The sequence below is a fragment of the Protopterus annectens genome, chromosome 5.part0 (genome assembly GCF_019279795.1).
Source record: "Protopterus annectens isolate FY-2018-M chromosome 5.part0, PAN1.0, whole genome shotgun sequence".
NCBI classification, from domain to species: domain Eukaryota; kingdom Metazoa; phylum Chordata; order Ceratodontiformes; family Protopteridae; genus Protopterus; species Protopterus annectens.
The window spans coordinates 1,673,549,125-1,673,569,484 of record NC_056735.1 but is presented as its reverse complement, the minus strand read 5'-3'; the positions used below and the strand labels follow the sequence as shown (position 1 = coordinate 1,673,569,484).

Here is a 20,360-nt window from a genome sequence, read left to right as displayed (position 1 = left end):
CATGTGGTACTTCAACAAACAAGGGGAACACATTCTTATCCTCTATGCAGGCATGCAATGTTTTTATGGGAGACTGCGCTTCGCTTGCACCTAACTCTTCAGGCAAGGTTTCTGCCAGGAGCACAGAACTCCTTAGCAGATGTGTTAAGCAGACAAATCATGGATCCCCACAAGTGGAAACTGGATCTTCATGTATTTCAGAAATTGACAGTGTCATGGGGAACTCCAGACATAGATCTGTTCGCTTCTCCACTAAACCACCAGCTGCCACAGTTTTGCACAAAGGGGTTTCATCACACAGCTTGGAAAGTGGATGCTCTGTCTTTCAGTTGGACAAACCTTCATGTGTATGCCTTTCCACCTCTGCCTCTTCTTCCAAAGGTACTGTTAAAGGTCAGACAGGACAGGCCAAGGATGATTTTGATAGCTCCAGATTGGCCTCGGCAACACTGGTACCCTCTACTACGGAGTCTGGTAAAGAAGCCTCCATGGCCTTAACCTTTGATTCCACAGCTGTTATCCCAGCAGGACGGTCATCTGCTCAATGTCAAGCTTCACTCTCTTCATCTGACAGCCTGGCATATTCTGTGTTGAAACACAGCAGGTCTCAACTTCCTCAACAAGTTTTAAATGTGATTATGGAAGCTAGAAGACCTAGTACAAGGAAAGTGTACGCAGCAAAATGGAAGAGATTTTTATTTTGGAGTAAAGCAAAGAATTTGGAGATTTCTGAGCCTAATTTGAGTATGGCTCTTCAATATCTTACTGAGTTACTGGACAAGGGTCTGTCCTTCTCTTCCATTAAGATTCATGCTGCAGCAATCTCAGCTCACTATGATTGTGACCCACCATTGTTTTCGCATCCTTTGTTCAAGCAGTTTCTTAGAGGGGCAAAAATATAAGACCCCATAGAGCTCCTACTCCTGCTTGGGATCTCAATTTTGTGTTGGAAAACTTACTCTACAACCTTTTGAGCCTGCGGCTACTGCTGAATTAAAATTTTGTCATGGAAGACTGCTTTTTGTTGGCTATTACTTCTGCAAGAAGGGTGTCTGAGTTGCAGGCCCTTATGGCAGTCGAGCCCTTTTGATTTTCCATAAGGATAGGGTATCATTACGTACTAATCCTTCCTTTATGCCTAAGGTGGTTTCTAGTGTGGCTTTAAACCAAACTATTCATTTGCCTACCTTTTATGCAGACCCCCAAAATAAAGGGGAAAAGATTTTGCATACTTTGGATGTACACAGGCAATTGCGTTATTACTTAAGCAGGACTAAGGATTTTAGGCAGTCTCAGCAGTTGTTTGTTTCTTTTGCTTTGAGTTCGCAGGGCAAGCCTGTGTCAAAACAAACTATTTCTAGGTGGATTGGCTTTTGCATTGCATTTTGTTATTTCCATCATGGCAAGGAGGTTCCAGCTGGGATTAGGCCTCATTCCACTAGGGCTACTGCCACTTCAACAGCATTTCTACGGGGGGTGGCAACTAAGGATATTTTGGAAGCAGCTACTTGGAGTTCAGTGCATACTTTCTCTAAGCATTATCACCTTCCTATCTACTCTAAGTCTAGGGCTGGTTTTGCCACAGCTGTTTTGCAAGGCATATTGTCAGCTCCTGCTTCTTTATGATTTGCCAGCCTCCCTTACCTCTGCTTTGGGATTCTACCCAATAGTAAGGACTGCAGCAATGGAAGACGAAGAACATAGTACAGTTTTGTACCTACCATAAATGTAGATGTTCGAGGATTCCATTGCTGCAGTCCACTCCCTCCTTCCCCTCTGTGTTTAGGGGTGGTTGTGTAGGTGATTTACCTGCTTATATTTTTGTATATATTGTTCATGTTTTGGTGCAGGTATTTTGGGCCTTGTCTTTTTAGGGTCTTCTGACATCTGGGGCAAGAAAAGACTGAGGATATGACGCCGGTCATGCGCATTAGTACCCTGACGTACTGACGTCAGTCTAATGCGCCCTGACCGACGTCAGCCTTATACTCTGGTATTCGGGCCGACTGGATGCGGACTATACCCTATAGTAAGGACTGCAGCAATGGAATCCTCGAACATCTACATTTATGGTAGGTACAAAACTGTACTTTTTCCATCACCTCAGCTAGGAGAGTCTCTGAGCTGCAGGCTTTCATGACGGTGGAACCATTCCTCATCTTCCACCCAGACAGATTTCTGTCACAGTTCAACCTTCCTTCATGCCCAAGGTGGTCACTGACACTTCTCTAAATCAGGCCATTCACCTGCTCTTACATTTTTTCCCAACCCCCAAAACCAAGGGGAAAGAATGCTTCATTCTTTGGATGTGCATAGGCAGCTCCATTACTTTCTCGACAGAACTAAAGCCTTGACAAAATCCAACCAACTCTTTATGGCCTTTGCCCATGGCTCTGAGGGAAAACCAGTTTCTAAACAGACTATCTCAAAATGGATCTCCCACTGCATCTCATTTTTTTACAGCCATCATGGCAAAAAGTCACCTGAGGCTGTCGGGTCACACTCCGTTAGGGCTACTGCAACCTCTGTTGCCTTTCCAAAAAGAGTCCCTACCAAGGACATTCTGGAAGCTGCCACCTGGTCATCTGTGCGCACCTTCACCAAACACTGCCAGCCTTCTCTAGGTCCAGAGCAGGATTCGCCACTGCCCTCCTGCAGGGCACCCCCTCCTTTCCCTAATCTTCTTCCGTCCTTATTTCAGCTTTTGAAATCATTCCAGAAGTCAATACTGAAACAGTGAAACACTAAGAATGAACTCTAATGCAGTACACACTTTTAAAAGGAGGTATTGCATTTGTGGTGAAACCTGAGTGCTGTAGCTCTGTGTGTGGTCTACACTGTAGAAACTACTTGCTGCAGTTCAGAAGTTAAAAAAAAATCTTTTTAACTAAACCCTGAGTGCTGTAATGCTCCATGCAGGCAGGGTATAAAGGGTATAAACTGTAGCAACTGTTTGCTACAGTTTATAAGAATATCTTTTTTTAATACAACTTTCAAGAAAGGTCGAGACCTGAATGGCTGGACAGGAAGGAGGGTGTGTGTGTCGTGTATCTGGTCACCTGTTTGGTGTGCCAGTAAAAGGAACACCTCTTTTTGTTTTGCTCTTCAGTGGAAGGGGTGTGTGTGGCTCCATTAGCATAATATAGTAAAGTGCTTTTTTTGCTGTTCATTTGAAAAGCTGTGGTGATAGGGGGGTTGGTTCATGTTGCCAGCGTAGGGCACTGTGCTTCTGCCAACCCCAGTCAATGTCAACTGACTGGATGATAGGAACTTAATTTCTTTCAGTCACTATTTTACTTGGGATATACAGCAAATACCCACTGGTTCATAAGTAAGCAACAGGATGGTTGGCTTTGGGGGACATTATAAGCCTAGCCTGTTTCCATTTCAAAGGTGAGAATTAAACCCTGTACCTTTTGTGTGTGAAATAAACACCTTAACCATTAAACCAACCATGGAGGCAAGAAAAGCATATATTAGCATATAGAAATGTTTTTCTAGATGGTTCCAACAATATAACTAGCCCTCATTCCAGGCTAGTTGTTCTCTGGTTTTACAATATTTGTGTGGGTTACTATCCTATAGCCTTTCTTATTCTTCTATCAAGGTTCATTTATTGGCCATTTCAGCAAGTCTGCCCATGGATTTTCCTTTTTAAATGCAGTCTCTTGATTTTGAAAGGTGTCTTGCATAAGAGGTCTCCAAGAAATCCTGTGGCTCTTCCTTGGGGTCTTAATTTTTTGTAAGAGAAGCTAACATTTGCTCCATTTGAACAAACTAACCTGACTAACTTTTGAGGTTCTTAACATGGAAAGCAGTTTTACTCATTGTTCTGACCTTTGTAAGAAGAATATCTGAGTTGCAAGTTCTTATGGTGAGTCAACCCTATCTCATTTTCCATAAGGACAAGGTTTGTTTGAGAACTAATTCTATTATGTCAAAAGTGGTATCCGAGTTTACTTAAAGACAACCTGTCCAACTCCTTGTCTTTTTTGAGGGAATAGCAATACTCTATACCTTGGATCTCCACAGGCAACTCGAGTACTGTCCTGACAGAGCAAAATCTTTCAGATTTTCAGATCAATTGTTCAGTTCTTGTAAAATTATGAAGAAAGGACAACCTTTGTCAAAACAGGCCATTTCTTAGACTCCCTTTTCTCGGTTGGCAGGAAAGCTCTGAAGGGCTTCGCACCTAACCTGGCCTTTTAATCTGCTTAGTTCGAGTTGCTTGACAATTTGGGCTAGTGGAAGGTGCCCTGAATCTTTGGAAGTAGGTTGACTGTCGTATCCTTCACAGGGTATATAACCCCATATAGCCAAGGCTACTGCAGCAGTGGTCATGCCAATATGTATTGTTATAGTAAACTTACTTACACAACTGTACTATCTGGCAACTTATTTAAACACATTTTCATTTGGCAGGAACATCATCTTTGTTAATTTCTTCTTTATCCCTTTGTAGGTTTTTACCTTTTATAAATATTGCACTAACCCCTTCCCTTTCTAAAACACAAATGTTATGTAGAACTCTGTACACATTAAAGAGAAAAGAAAAATGCATCTCTTCTAGGTAGGAGCCAATACTAACTTTCTATGACAGTTCACACAGGTTCTAGCTACCCATACACTGAGGTGATTCATGCTAGTGCATAATTTCATCTGTTGTTATACCAAGCCTAGTGTTCTTTATTGCTTTTTAATATCACACACACACACACACACACACACACACACACACACAAAACCAATTGTATGCACTAACTGCAGTACTGTGTTTTTTACTAGCTCTGAGGAAAAAAAACTCCTGACTAATCTTCAGCTAGTACACTGTTATCACTATTTATTCAGTATTTTCAGTTACCACAGTCTCTTAGATAGTGTTTGCATTTAGAAACTAAACATTTCCCTCTTCTTTTTTAATTTCGCTTTCCCTTCCCAATAAACTTCATGGCATTGTGCTTCCGAACATAAATTATTTCTTTCATAGAACTTCCGAAAAGGTCACTCAGAACACTCTTCCTAGTCAAGCTCTGATTTATGTTTGCATTATTTCATGTGCATCTTTGTTACAGATGCCTTCCAAGATTAGCATTTGTCTGTTTCTCAACTTCAGTTTTTTTAAGCTGTTTAGCTTAGAAAGCCAGATCACTTTGCTAAATCTGCTTGCAGTAATTAATAGATTATGTATTTACATACTCCTTTAATAATACTAGATTTTTCATATGAACTGTTTACTTCATAGCAGCAGTTTCAACTTCTCCTTCTCAAACATGTACTGTTTGATTTTGTACAGCACATTTGTATCTTTTCAAATGGTATATCCAGTGTAATTTCTAGGTTTTTAAACATTTTATTCCCACCTTACACATATGCTGCTTAATTTAAGTAATAAGCACTCAAAAAGCACCTTCCAGATGTAAGAGCTATAATACTTAATGTACTTGGTTATATTTTACAAGTAGAGTTCAGTTTAAGTCACAAAATCTTTTATCTGATGTTGTTAATCATCTTCCCATTCATCACTGATGGGTTCGGTTCCGAGTGCCTCGGAACCGTGTTGGCCTAATAACAAGTTCACGTACACCAAAAACTCTCGAGCTAAGCTGTTACCCACAATGCCCTTCTCCCTGTTACCTCAGATCTCATTTGCCACGTAGCCATATAGCAGTGTTTCACCGAGCTCTCAAGCTAAGTGTTATTTTTTTTCTTGATACTTGTGTATTTTTGGATATTTGTCTCTTATATGTCACTCTTTTACTGTTATTATATCCTCCTAACTAGCTCTACCCATTGGGTAGTTCTTTTACCATCGTTGGTATGCCCTCTCCTTACCCTTGTGGTATTGCTTGATACCATCGTTGGTATCTTCTTTCCCTTTCTTCTTCCTTTTCTTACTTTTTTTTAGGTGTTTAGTAGTTCTGTTAACTTTTTTGTGTGTGTATCGAAATGTCTAATAAAAAAGGGACTTTGGGGTTTAAACATTGCACTTCTTGCAATGGTAAACTCCCAAGCAGCGACTGTGTTTATTGTTTGGTGGTTTCTCACTGCTCTGTTAAACCCCCTTGCCAGATTTTTCAAAGTTTCAGTCAGTGGACGCTGAATGAAAGGAAAAATAAATTGATTCTGAAAGGCCTTCTCGTTTCTCCCTTCTCAGAGGCCTTTTCTATGTCGGAGATCTCAACCCCTCCAGTAAAGAACAAGAAACGCCGTCATTCTGATTCCTCTTCACCAGCTAGTGATAAGAGTAAGACACACAAACATAAGGCCCACAAATCTTCCTCGAAGTATAGAATTGCTAGTTCGGCTCTGACTACTACTACTGTTTTGAGCTCTGCTCCAATTGCTACATTGACTGAAGCCATGGACATTACTGGATTTTCAACGTCTGCGCCACCCTTGGCACTGACCTTGCCTTCCATTTCAGCTACGGCACCGACCTTACCTTTGACAACAGCTACGGCACAGACTTTGCCTTTGACCGCACCATAAGTGGTTCCAACCCATGCAATTCCTTTGGAACCAATAATATCGACTCTGAGAGCCTCGTTAGCACCGAGCCCCTTTTCTACTCCACTGATTCCTTTACTACCTGTCTCCAAATTAGACAGCACGGTGCCACTAGCTCAGACACCATGGACCCGATACTCCCCTTCATTGGATCCGTTCCTAGGTCAGATGTACAGCCCCTTTTCTGGACCGACCTGACTCACCTTCAGGAGTATCCATGAGGTCCACCAGGAGTCTATCCAAATTTGATGTGGTGCGCCTGTTGGATCAGCTGTTGATGGCCAGAAGGATACCAAATGTTCCTAATACTCACCCCTCTCTGGGGTTTGGGTCTGTCTCTCCCAGGACTCCTCTGCATACTCCTCCTTCGGATCTGTTGGTTCTGAAGCCCATTGCTCTGACGTCCTTTGTGGAACCCCACTCCTTGGCGCCGACGGTGACTGTCACTGAGGCTTCAAGGCCACCCCTTTGGTTTTTCAGTTGCATCGGAACCGTCCCTTCCTCAGACGCATGGTTGGGGGTTGGAGTCCTTGGTCCAGCGCACGGTTCCGAGTTTTATCGGTTCCATCCTTGGATCCGGGGATAACATCTGCCCCGATCCTGCTTGAGGCTCCATCCCCAGGAGCAGGTCCGATGGAGTGGGGTGTGACCCCAATTCTGAGGTTGTCCTTCTCTGTTCCGGGCTCCCATTCCTCTTCGGGCGGGCTTGCTTTCTGGGTGATGGAGAGGGTGCTTACTTCAGGAAGTGCTCCCCCGACATTGGAACTTCACCCTGCTCCCTGTGAGCTACAGCTACCACGAGGCACCTTCCCAGGACACTGGGAGGAGAAGTCTCAGGAAACCCTAGTTCTGGGGTACCCATCCTTCAGAGTCTTCCTCAGATATTTCCATTGAGGAACCTCCTCGGAAGAAGTTGTGCAAGAGGAAGCACATTGACTCTCCTGAAGAGTCTTTGACAGAGGACATGGACTACGATGATGGGGAAGGGTCCCCACGGTCACCCCTGGATGATGTCTCTTTCAGAGACATCCTAGAAATATTAAAAAAAGAGGGGTGACTGGAAGCCCTCTAACCCTTCATCGGAGGAGTCCATCTTCCTGCAGGCTTTTTGCTCCTGGCCTACCTCTTGGGTGACCCCATCTGCCGACGAGTTAATCCAGCTCGTCGTGCTGCATGGTTTGCAGAACCCTGACTATTGAGTCCATTCCCCAGAGAACCCAATAAGTCCCCCCCCCCCCCGAAGACCATCCACACTGGTCCAGAGGTTTGCCAGTTGACGCTGTAGTGGTGGTGGCGGCCACTAAAAAGGATCTAGCGATAGAAAGTCCTCCTCTTTACCTGCCCAACAGAGAGTCCCGGGCTGTTGATAGGTTGGGAAGCAAGTTTTTGCTTCGGTGACCTTTGCTCTCAGGTCCCTGAACTACTTGGTACATTTCACGAGGCTCCAAAGAGATTTGATTACTGATCTTTCTGGAGCCCTCATGGGTCATTTTTCTGATGGGGCATGGGACAAGGTTGCCTATCAACTTGCCACCCTTAAATTTATTTCCATTTCATCCATGAGGCTGCTCTCCCACGCAACCGAATGGGTGGCTAGAGCTGCGGGTGCTGACATAGTCATGAGGCGCCATGCCTGGATGCGCATCTGTGACCTCATGGACTCCTTCAAGTCCTCCTTTTTGAACGCCCCTATTGAGCCATCTTCCTTATTTGGTTCTAAAGTGAAGGACACACTTGGCCAGGTGCGCGAAGGATGGAAAGAATCTGTTTGCCATTGGCCTACATTTTTCCAAGCCTCAATGTTCTTTTTCCAGGAACCAGAGAAGTGGAAAAATCTGCAGAAGAAATCTCAAGGTCCTTTCTGTAGCGCACGTCAAGGATTCCCCCAGAGGCAGAGGGGGTTCCAATGGTGGAAGATGCCCCTTTAGGGGCAGAGGGGGTCCCCGAATCCAAGAATCCAGGGATTCCTTCTCTGGGCGGTCTTATCAATGCTCCTGAAGCATTCCCGATTGCTTTCCTCTGGAAGCAGTCGGGGCTCATTTTTCTCTGCACCAAACTGCCTGGCACTCAATTTCAAATGATCAATGGGTGCAGAGAATAATCTCCAGAGGCTACTACATCCCTCTATCTTCCCATCCAAAACCTATAAAAAACCTTCCCAATGTTCCACCCAATCAAAGTGAAGAAACGGCTTCAGAGATAAGAAAGCTGTGTCAAAAAAAGTCGTCCAACCAGTCCCTCCAGACCAATGCAAATCTGGGTTTTACTCAAGATTCTTTTTTAGTGCCAAAAAAGACCCGGGGACTGGAGACCCATTCTGTATCTCAGCCATTTAAACAAATCAGTTGTACAAACCAAGTTCCGCATGGTCACTATTCAATCCATTCTCCCATTTTTAAGGGAGGATGTTTGAATGTGCTCGATAGACCTCTGGGATGCGTATTACCACATCAAAACAGACAAATGCTCCAGGAGTCTCCTTCGCTTCCGGCTAGGAGCCAATGATTACCAGTTCCGAGCCCTGCCATTCGGCCTCTCAGCGGCCCCTAGAGAGTTCACGAAATGTCTAGCAGTGGTGACAGCTCATCTGAGACTTCAAGGATTCCAGGTGTTTCCATATTTAGATGATTTGCTCCTTTCCACCCCCACCAAGCTTCTTCTGCCCATGGCCCTCCATTACGCACTTTCACTAGCGCAGTCCCTAGGCATCACTGTATATTGGGAGAAATCCAACTTGCAACGTACCCAACAGCTGGAATTTTTAGGGGCAGTTTTTGATACTCGAACGTGCCTGGTATCTCTACCGACTCTCAGGCTTCATAGATTAAAATTGCAAGTACGTGTGATACTCTGTCAAAAAAAGGTGTCAGCAAGGGAAGATCTCCAGGCTCTAGGGTCCATGGCTGCAGCCATTCCGATAGTTCCTGTGGCAAGGTTACATACGAGACTGTTACAATGGCTCCTATTGTCCCAGTGGTTGGCAAATCTTCACCCCCTAAACTCACAGATCCTCATAACCAACTCTTGCAAGCAAGATCTCATCTGGTGGATGAGGCCATATGCAGAACTTTGGTGTCGCCCTTTTCAGACACCTCAACCCAACGCCACTGTAACCACAGATGCTTCCCTGATGGGGGGGCATTTTCCAGGAAAGACCGTCCAAGGCACGTGGTCGAGCTTAGAGGCCAACCTGCATATCAATGTTCTGGAGTTAAGAGCAGTGCTGTCAGCATTGCAGGCATTACATCCTCTCCTTCCATCTGGAACAATTGCGATTTAGTCAGACAATATGTCAGTAGTCTAGTACATCATTAAACCAGGAGGAACCAAATCCTACCCCCTGTGTCGAGAGGCCATGAGAATTTAGCACTGGGTGATGGCTTCTGACTGCTTTCTTATAGCAACGCACATCCCAGGAGTTCCAACGTATTGCGGACAGGCTGAGCAGATGCATTCTACTTCCACACGACTGGTCACTCAACCCCAAAGTGACGTCAGACTTTCAGGCAATGGGGCCAGCCTTGCTGCGACCTTTTCACCTCCCATTCGAGCAACAAATGCAGCAGCTACTTTGCCCTCTTTCCCCCAGAGGAGGAGTCCCTTAGGGGGACTCTGACTCACGATTGGCCCACAGGTCTCCTCTACGCTTATCCACCAATTCCCTTGAAACCTCTATTTTTAAAGAAAGCAACTCAGTTGAGATGCAAGGTGAGCCTCATTGCCCCATTCCGGCCTTGTCAAGTGTGGTTCCCCTTCCTCCGCTCATCTGTTACAGCCTCCATGGATCCTGGACACTTGTCCAGACTTAATTTCTCACCCCCAAGGGTTGACTCTCCCAAATCTGTCCACTCTCAAGCTGACTGCTTGGTTTCTCGAATTCCATTAGTCGCCAGGCAGAAAGCCCTTTCCTCACCTGTTCGCGATATCATTCTGGCCTTCCATTAGCCATCCACCAGAAATCTTTACAGAGATAAATGGAAAAGGTTTTCTCTTTGGTCTAAATAACTGATGCTAGATCCCTTCTCAGCTCCGGTCTCTGTTATCCTTCATTACCTATCTGAGTTCTTTGAAAATGGAGCATCAGCTTCTACCATGCGAGTCCATTTAGCAGCTATTTCCAATTTCCATAACGGATCAGAGGGCACTCCACTTATGTCCATTCGCCTATGCAAAACCTTTCTCAAATAAATGTTTCACAGCAGACCTCCAATTAGGCGCCCCTTAGAGGCATGGAATCTCTCCCTAGTACTGCAGTCTCACTCTCAACCCCCTTTTGAGCCTGCTGCAAAATGTCATCTCAAATTCCTCTCATGGAAATCCCTATTTTTGGTAGCTGTCACTTCAGCTAGACGGAGCTCAGAATTACAGGCCTTATGCATCAAGAGACCGTACTTAATATTTCATAAAGACAGAGTATCGCTATGTACTAATCCATCTTTTCTCCCCAAGTGGTTACTGATTTTTCTGTGAGCCAATCCATCGAGCTCCCAGTGTTTTTCCCAAACTATTCCAATAAAGGAGAATACTGCCTACACTCCTTGGACGTGCATAGGCAACTACGTTTTCACTTAGGACTAAATCTATCCGCAAGATAGACCATCTTTTCATTTCCTTCTCTGGTCCAAAAATGGGATATGCTGTGTCAAAAGTCACTTTATCAAACTGGCTCAGAGATTATTTCTTTTTCATATTCACGTTCAGATGAGCCTAAACCTCACAATATCAAAGCACATTCAACTAGAGCTATAGCAACCTGTGTAGCTTTTCACTCTAAAGCATCTGTGGACGACATTTGCGCAGCAGCCATTTGGGCTAAACCACACACTTTCATCAAACATTGCAAGTTGGATATGGTCTTCAGGGGAAGAGCGGCTTTCGGCTCAATGGTGCTCAGGAATGTTCTTTCATAAGGGCCACCCAGGTTTCTCCAGTAGCTTGGGATTCTGTCCCATCAGTGATGAATGGGAAGAAGATTAACAAAATCAAATAAAGAAGTTGTCTTACCATAACGTTCCATCTGTGTTGTTGATCTTCTTCTATTAATCACATCCCACCCTCCGTCCCCCACCAAAGGCTCCTGGTGGATCTCATGGGTTCTTGTGGTGTTTTCAGGGTTTTTGCACAGAAATGGCCTCTGCTTTACTTCTATGTCTTATGCAGACTCGATCTGAGGTAACAGGGAGAAGGGCATTGTGGGTAGCAGCTTACCTTGAGAGTTTTTGGTTTACGCGAGCTTAGTATTAGGCCAACACGGTTCCGAGGGACTCTGAACCGACCCATCAGTGATGAATGGAAGAAGGTCAACAACACAGATGGAACGTTATAGTAAGACATAACTTCTTTTTTTTTTTTTCTTTCAAAAATGAAAACCACTTTGCCCTTTTTTACTGTGTCTCTAGTTTAATGCAACCAGTATAGTTCAAACCTTCTTGCATTGCTTCTTATGCCCTGGCAGAACAAATATTTCTTTGAAATAGTGGGAATGCTTACGGTGGCAGTCTCTACATGGCCCTTTTTACTGGTGGGAAGGCTGAGAAGCTGATTCTCCTGCAGTTTGCTGTTTTGTTTTCTGTTGACAGAACTTTGTCCCCTTTATCTTTCCAACTTCCCTGCATATCTGGCCTACCATGAAAAAACATTTTGAAACATACTTCCCAAACTCTTAGTGCAAGAAATCTGGACAAAGTCAAAAATGTGGGGGGGGGCAAAGGCCCCAAAATAGGGATTTATGTTTAACTATTGCTGTTAGAAAGTTGCTAGAATAAGAGGTTTTGCATTAACATGCATGTTTTGAAGGATATGAAGTCTGAAACTCAAATGTCTGTCATTATTAAATTACTTCAGTTTCCACTGATTTGCCAGAAATCTGCAAATTTTATGAGGACCTGACCAAAAATATGAGGCAAAAATCCAGAGAGTTGAGCAGTATGTTTTGAAAACAGCTGGTTATAACAACTTGAGTCTCAGTCCAGTCTCATGCTTAAGGCATCCTTTGATTGCTGCATGAATGTACTGTTTTGTAGTGTTAAAATGAATAGTCATTTTTCAAAAAAAACTCAATCACCAACTTTCATTATCTTTTCCCTTCTGCAGCATTTTACTCAGGTGCATCACTGTTTGATGCTACATATGGATCTTCAGTAGAACAGCTCTTTGCTGCTTCCTAACGATAATATTTGGTGCATATACGCCATGTGCTTTCTCAATGAATAGCTCTTGCTGTGGAACTCTGATCCAGTTATTTATTTGCATTCTCATAAAATTGATAGAGACTGCTTATTCCCACTTTGTGGGATGGCAGATAATCTCATTTTCTCTGTCAGTGCTCTCTTGTTCAAGTTGTACTATTTTTGAAATATTTCTGTCTGGGAAGCTCCATTTTTTGTCATTCTTTCCTGTGTTCTAATCTCAAACTTCTACAAATCAGTCAGTTAGGATTTCCTATATTTTTTTCTAATCTTTATCATTTCACTTTATTTTTCTAGTGTCCCACTTCTAGCTTGGTAGAAGCTGCCTTCTTCTTGCACCAAGAATACAAATGTGTCTTCTTCCTGCTTTTCAGCCATTACATTTTTCTCAACAAAAACCTTTTGCTTCTCCTTCTTTCACTGACATTCCCTTATAGGTTCATAGGTTGGTACAAGGTTATCGGCCCTAGGGCCTGTACAAGCCTAGCCATAACAATTCCCTGGCTATTTCTTCCCACAATATTTACTTCCCTGGACCCCTGTATAGCAGGGCGACTGACAGGATCCCCAGGGAGAATTTGCTGTCTCCCATCCAATCGTCAAGGTTCCTTTTGAAGAGGGCCAAAGACGCGCTCTGCTTGACATGTATGGGTAGTCTATTCCAAAGTCTGGGGAGTCTCTGGGTCAGAAACCTATCCCTTCAGCATGTTTGGTTCATTGTGATGACCAGGTTTAGATCCCTGGAGCATGTGGCTCTGAGGGATTGGGATTTCTTTAAATGTAGCATGTCCAACAGCTCTGGGTTTGACATGGCCTTGTATGTTAAGCAGAGATCGCCTCTGAGTAGATGATATGTGACAGAGTATAGCTGGAGTTTCTTTAGATGGTCAGCATAGGGCATCTGTTTTAGGCCTCTGATTCTTTTAGTGAGGTATTTCTGCGGCCTTTACAGTTGTTGCAGATGTCTTGAGAGGTGCATACCAAACTGGGCATTGTATTTTATAATGGGTCTAATGAGGGATGAATACAGTAGGACAGTGACTTCCTTTTTTCTGGATGAAAAGCCCTTAGTGATGAGGTGTGCCACATAGAAGGATTTCCTGACTGTTGTGGCGATGTGGTTATCGAAGGTAAGACCACTTTCCACCTTTGTCCCTAAGTCTCTTATCACACTTTTGGTGTTTAGTGTACTGCCACCTATGTGGTAATTCATGGGTACATGTTTTTTCTCCAAAGGGGATAACTGCAAATTTCTTGGCATTGAGCTTGAGCCCACGGCTCTGGCACCAAGCATCTGTTTCTGTAAGGCCCTTTTGTAGAATATCCACATTATTTGAGGATTCAGTAATGGCTCCCAGTTTGCAGTCATCTGCGAACTTTGTTAGCCAGAGTCCCTTAGTGTTGGCCTGTACTTCAGAGTAGTAGATGCCAAACAAGAGCGGTCCCAGGACTGAACCCTGAGGTACTCCACTTGTCACTTGTCTGGAGCTGGATTTGGAGTCTGCTACTTTTACAGTGTGGGTTCCGTCAGTAAGCCAGTTGGCCACCCATCGAATGACGTAGGGATTAATGCCCAGCTTAGTAAGTTTATCTATAATTCCAGAATGGGGGATGGTGTTGAAGGCCTTGGCGAGGTCCAGATAGGCTGTGTGGACCACCTTACCCTCGTCCACAACTCTGGAGACTGATTCGAACAATCAGGTTCAGGAGACAAGATCGGCCCTTCAGGAACCCAAACTGGGTGGGGTCCAGTGTTTGAAGTTTGCCAGTGTCTTTGTTTATAAGTTCCATGATAATACGTTCCATGGCCTTGCAGATCAGGCTTGTCAGACTGATGGGGCGGTAATTCCCAGGATCCAAGATGGATCCCCCCTTGTGGAGTGGGATAACTGTATCTGTGCGCCACTGAGTGGGCACGAAGCCTGAGATTAAACATGACACTTGGGTGAGGTGCCAGTTTATTTTGTAGTTCATGTAGTACACAGCCCGGGATATCGTCTGGTCCCATGGATGCTGTATTCGTAGCTTTGGAGAGTGCGGTTTTTACCTTTGTGGCCATTATTACCAGAATTTGGCAATCTTTCGGTATTTAGATGGGCCCTTTAGGGGGTGAGAGGGGGTGAAGTTGGCACTGAATCGATCTGCCAGGATATTGGCAATATGCTTGGGATCAGTATATTTAATGCCATTCTGTTGTAGCTCAGAGCAGATCTGAGCATTGCCATTTAGATTCTTGACATAGCTGTAGATTGCCTTGTGGTTGTCTTTGGAATCATTGGCAATTTTATTTTCGTAACTAGCTTTGGAAGATTTTATGGCGGATCTCAGCTTCTTACTGAGGCTGGTAAAGGAGCTTTTAGCATCCTGGGATTTTCCTTTTTTCTGCAACAGTTTCTTTCTTTCATTGTAAAGTTTGTTTATGGCAGAGGACCACCTGATTCATGCATGAGTGGATGTGCTTGTACAGTGCCTTAGTGTAGGATTCAGCAGTCGAACTTTCATTTCCCGTCTGCATGGGTGTCATGAAGTTTGTCACTTCTGACTTGAGTAGCATGAAGTTGGCTTTGGAGAAGTTTTTTTTACAGAGGTTTCCTTACTGGGGGATGGGGGAGGGATGTGGATGTCAAGGGTGATTAGCTTGTGGTCAGACCCGACCAACGAGGAGGTGACCATAGGTGTGGAGCATCGATTTCCCATGTTGGTAATGACCAGGTCTAGGTTATTAGAGCCCCTGGTGGGACTGTGGATTAGTTGATCTAGGGCGTTGGAATTTATGAATTCCAAGAACCCTTGGGCAAAGGTGTTGGTACACGAGTAGTTTTCCCAGTTAATGGCAGGGTAGTTGAAATCACCCAGTATTAGGGTGTTTGGTTGTATCAATATTTTCCAGTACGTTTAGAAAGGTGTAATGAGAATCCTGGAGCATGGTGGAGGATCTCTAGCAAGCTACAATTTGGATTGCAGTCTTACCTAGTGTTAGTTGCACATGGAGAATTTCAGATGCATTGTGTTGGGCAGCTAGCCTGGTGGTGTGAATATCCTTGGTGAATATGGACACTCCTCCACCTTTAGTGTTTTGGTCCTGGTTTGGTGGACGAAAAGTGTGTTAAGAGTTGTAGCCTGGTATTGCAGGTGTGCAGTCTGGAGCCTTGAACCAGGTCTCATTTACTGCACAGATATCAATGTTCTCCATTTTAGGAGTGCCTTGAGAGAGTGCATTTTGAGGTTTAGACTTCTAGCATTGAGTAGCATTACCTTCAGATTTTGCATGCTTGTACTTGTTATGGTGGGTGGTTTTGTCCTTTGAACTTTGCCTAAAAAAGGCACTATAGGGGTGGGAAGATCCTTTGCCAATAACCTGAATCCCAGGGGCGACAGGTGCAGACCATCTCTGACAAAGCATAGCGGTCTGTCGATCATGTCGTCCCAGGCAGACAGATACTGGATCCTCTTTGACACCAGAAGCTTAGCCAATTGTTTGAAGTCAATCATTTTGTCCTTATACTGTGGTATCATTCTGGGTGAAGGCAGGATGCTACTCAGGGCTAGGGTCATACCTGCCTGGGCCACATTATCTGAGAGCTCTTCCATGTCTCTCTTCATGTAGTCCAGGGAAGTACGTCTGAAGTCATTCACTCCAACATGGACAGTGACAGAGTCATATCTGTGCTTGTTGTGGAGTGACTTGAGTGCATGCGTTATGTGGCAGATCCTGGTACTCGACAGGCATTTGACTGTAATTTTCTCCTTGTTCAGCCTGGTGAGTGGGACATTAGTCATAGGTGACTCTATAGTCAGGTACACTGAAGTGTTGCGTACGTTGTCTTGCCTTAGGGCTGCCGTTGGGTGGCACACTGATGATGTGAGCTATGTGACACTTTGTTTGTGACTGGTGTTTGTTTGCGTTTCCGCTGCTTGGGCAGGTTACTGTTAAGGGCCTCCACATATGAGGGTTTAGTTTTGCTATGTGAAGGTGTTGGTGGTGTGGGTTTAGAAGGGCTATGTGTTGCTTGAGGTGTAGTGCGGATGCTAACCTTCTCCTCTTGACTGTCTAGCACAATCTTGGGTGGAGAGAGCTTTGCTTCCAGTTTGGCTATGTAAGTGCATCTCTTGCAGGTTATAGTGTTGGGTGATAGGAGGAGAGGGTTGTCTGCGTACATGAGGCAATTGCTACATTGCCCCAGTATGCCCAGATTCACCAGGTGGACAGGAGAAATCACCAGAAGCTGACCCTTGGACATGCCTGGTTTGGTGCATTTTTTGTAAAGTACAAGAGCTGTTTTCCCTTACCTTAGCAAGGTACTTTGCAATTATAGGCTGTCTAGTGCCTACAATTAATTTCTCCTTATTAACAAGGAGAGTTGAGTGTTTGTATCAGTTTAAGGCTTTCTAGTGCTTTCCAGTTTTATTATTTTTTGACATCCAGGTGGTTAACCAAATTAATCCAAAGGCAATAACTTTTATCATCTTTTTTTGCTGAAGTCTTGGTTTTCACACTGGTAGAGCTCTAACACTCTGTTCAGCCAGCTGCCAATCTCAGAGCTCCCCAATTAACTGTAAGTTTTGAAAACCTTAGTATTGTGGCTGAACTGCAAAGCTCCCATGAGAACAAGGTTTTATTTTATTTATTTATTTTTTTAGGCAAAGTTAGTTTGGTTTTAAAATATTTGTATTATGGGGTTATACAGAATAGTCTCTGGAAATTCTTGATTAGCTGTTTTAGTTTTTATTATAACATGCTTGCTTTTTTTTTTTTTTTTTAATTTGTGTATGGTTCACGTTGTCATTTATTTATGCATGGAAATAGAAAGTAAAATCTGTATGATTTTTTAGGTTTTAGAAGTCCAAGCTTAGATATTCAGTCACCACCAAACATAGGACTGCGTCGCAGTGGTCAGATTGAAGGAGTGCGCCAGATGCATCAAAATGCCCCTCGTAGTCAAATTGCCACAGAAAGAGATCTTCAAGCCTGGAAACGAAGAGTGGTAGTCCCTGACCTTCCATACTCTGTTAGCAGGTGACCATTCTTTTTTCTGGTATCTGTTTTCTTCTGTTCTGTTATTCTCAGATTTTGTGTCATTTATATAGGTTTTCAGTATAGTTATATTCAGAGTTGTAGTGGGACTTAAGCTTAGCTGCTAATAGTAAATGGTAATTTTTTGTTGTACATTTTACGTTTACAGTGAAATACTTAACAGGTCATTGTTCATTGCTCCAGATTTTATTTACAGACTCTGTTCCAAGATTGTGAGCTACTTTGTTTCATTGAGATTCTGTTGTCCTCTAGTTTACCTTTACATTGAGAATGTTCTTTTATATGGCACTGACGTTTAAATGTTGATTATTTTCTGCCTTTACAGACATGGTCTTCATTTAGAAAGTGGTACTTAGTATGAGTAGAGCTCCAGGTGGCTTTAGTGATCAGCCTCTTAACATTTGAAGGTTGCTCTGTATCTTAAAGGACAACACTGCATTGCATATTTGGAATTATGAGCTCATGGCTGAAGCTTGAAGGCTAGTATTGGTAAATTAAAAAGAAACAGCATTCTGTAAAAGCACCACAGTGGTGTGCAAATAAATATAACCTCTGGGACACTGGTGGCATAGAGGGATGAAGACATGGCTGTGAACAAGACGACCTTTGTTCGAGTAACTCTTTGGGTGAGTAGTGGAGGAATGGATGTATATCCTTGCCAAGGAGGGAGAGGCAGCTGCTTGGATGTCCCCATGTTGTTCCTGGTAGAAGCCGGGGATCATGAAGGGGAGTGCATGGTCTAAGTTGAATTAGGCCAGAAATCGGTCTGAGCTTTCTGTGAAAGCTGGAGCAAAACATTGCATGTTCCTACTGTGTGCCCATAGTGATGAAACCACGCAGCTATGGTGTTTGGGAAGCCTGGGGTTAGGTATAAAAATGAACCCCTTCCCTGGCAGATGGTGAACATTATCCCCCCCCCCCCCCCCACGTCAACTCTGGTAAAAATTACAGATGCAGTTGAGGTGAAATTTGAATAATATTAGACCTGGTGATGGATGGTGAGACAGCAGGAATGACTTGTCATTATGAAGCAGGGGAGAAAGCGTCACCAAGCCCCACACACCCAGTTTTTTTTTTTTTTTTTTTTTTACCTATTCCATGTGTAGATGAATGTGATTATTGCAAGAGTGCTGATACCTGTTTTGGAGATTATTGCAAGAGTACTTTATCCACCTACTTATCAGTTATGTACAGTTTCACATACTTGCCATATTACCACATTTTCACAAAACATGCATTGAAAAGAACATCTGGTATTGTATACTTATTTGTCTTTTGTTTTGCAGCAGTGTATTGCTGTGCCTATAATGTGATGCTTGAACTGTACTCCATGAAACATTACAGTGTGGATTAAAGTAGCTGATTTATTCGGTCTACTTCTCACATTTTTAGACAACCAGAAGATCAAACCCATTTTAGCAAAAGTGCACTTCTGCAAAAGCCTGTTCTCTGATGAGCATTACAGTGGGGATAAGGAAATGTATCCTTTTCCCCACTGTAGTGCGATCTCGGAGTTAGTATAGTTAAGTAGGGGGCTTGGGGTGGGGGCGCAGGGGGGTTTGCCCCCCTGCAAAATACTGTTTAGATCAGTTTTTTGCTGGTTCGTAGCACCGGCTTTTGCGAAAGTGCACTTTCGATGTAGTGCACTTTGCTTTAATTGGTCTCGATGTTGCTAGTTCGAGATAATGTAATTTCGATCTAGCAACATAGACCCGATTTATTGTACTACTAAATGCCACCCTGTCATGCAGTTAAAATTAAACAGCAAGTCAGCTAGAATTTTCTGATTATAAAATATTACGCAGAAGAGTTGTCATCAAGGGCAACAAACACTCTATCCCAAAAATCAGCTCTATAACTGTACAGAAAACTTTGTAAATTAATCAACAGTATGGCTTATTATTGAATATATCACTGTGGTGTCCTTCCATTTCACTGTTGCAGTATTCATTACAAAAGGAATCACCTGCCAAGGGTGGCCCAATGTCCAGCCAGCATACTAGAGCCTTTAAGTTGCTTTAAGGTACACACCCTATGTCACACGTATACTCCTCACATAGTGTAGTATAACGATGATGTCCAGATGTACTATCCTCAGAAGAACTTTGCCATCAGTCTGAACACCGTCTCCTGATTGTTGGTCTGAGTGCCTTTTCTGTTGCTGGTTCACCAAGCCATTTCAGATAAGTGCCTGGTGGGATTTTTTGACCTTATCTTTTTCTTTTGTATTGTTTTTAAACACCTTTATTGAATTATCACTTGTGACATAGGCAAATTTACATGCATACCTAAGTAATCAAACTGTATTAAGAAGTTAACATTAACAAACATATTTCACATAAATTGCAGTATATCATATGACCTAAGCAGCATTACATAAGCTATTCATTTCTTGACCCCCCCCTTTTTTTAAAACAAGAAACGTCATTATTAAACTATCATACATTTATATAAATGAGAATAGACCACACCGACAGAGTCCTAGTTGCAAGCATTTTATACTAACACACTCCCAGTTGCAAACATTATACATCACTTAAAATTTACCCAATCATTTCAGGCACACATTACATAGCTCATTTAAGTCCTGCCTTCTTTTAAACCTCATTCCTGTCCTGTATGTGTTGTTC

At 43.3% G+C, this 20,360-nt stretch overlaps 1 protein-coding gene across 1 annotated transcript in view; it reads left to right on the top strand.

Moving 5' to 3' along the window:
* BRWD1 (bromodomain and WD repeat domain containing 1) overlaps positions 1-20,360 on the top strand; it is a gene marked incomplete in the record, with an annotated part of 4,378,631 nt that overhangs the window by 2,022,789 nt on the left and 2,335,482 nt on the right. The window contains 1 exon segment of the mRNA XM_044071461.1: positions 17,529-17,712. Coding sequence (XP_043927396.1) covers positions 17,529-17,712 — 184 coding nt within the window.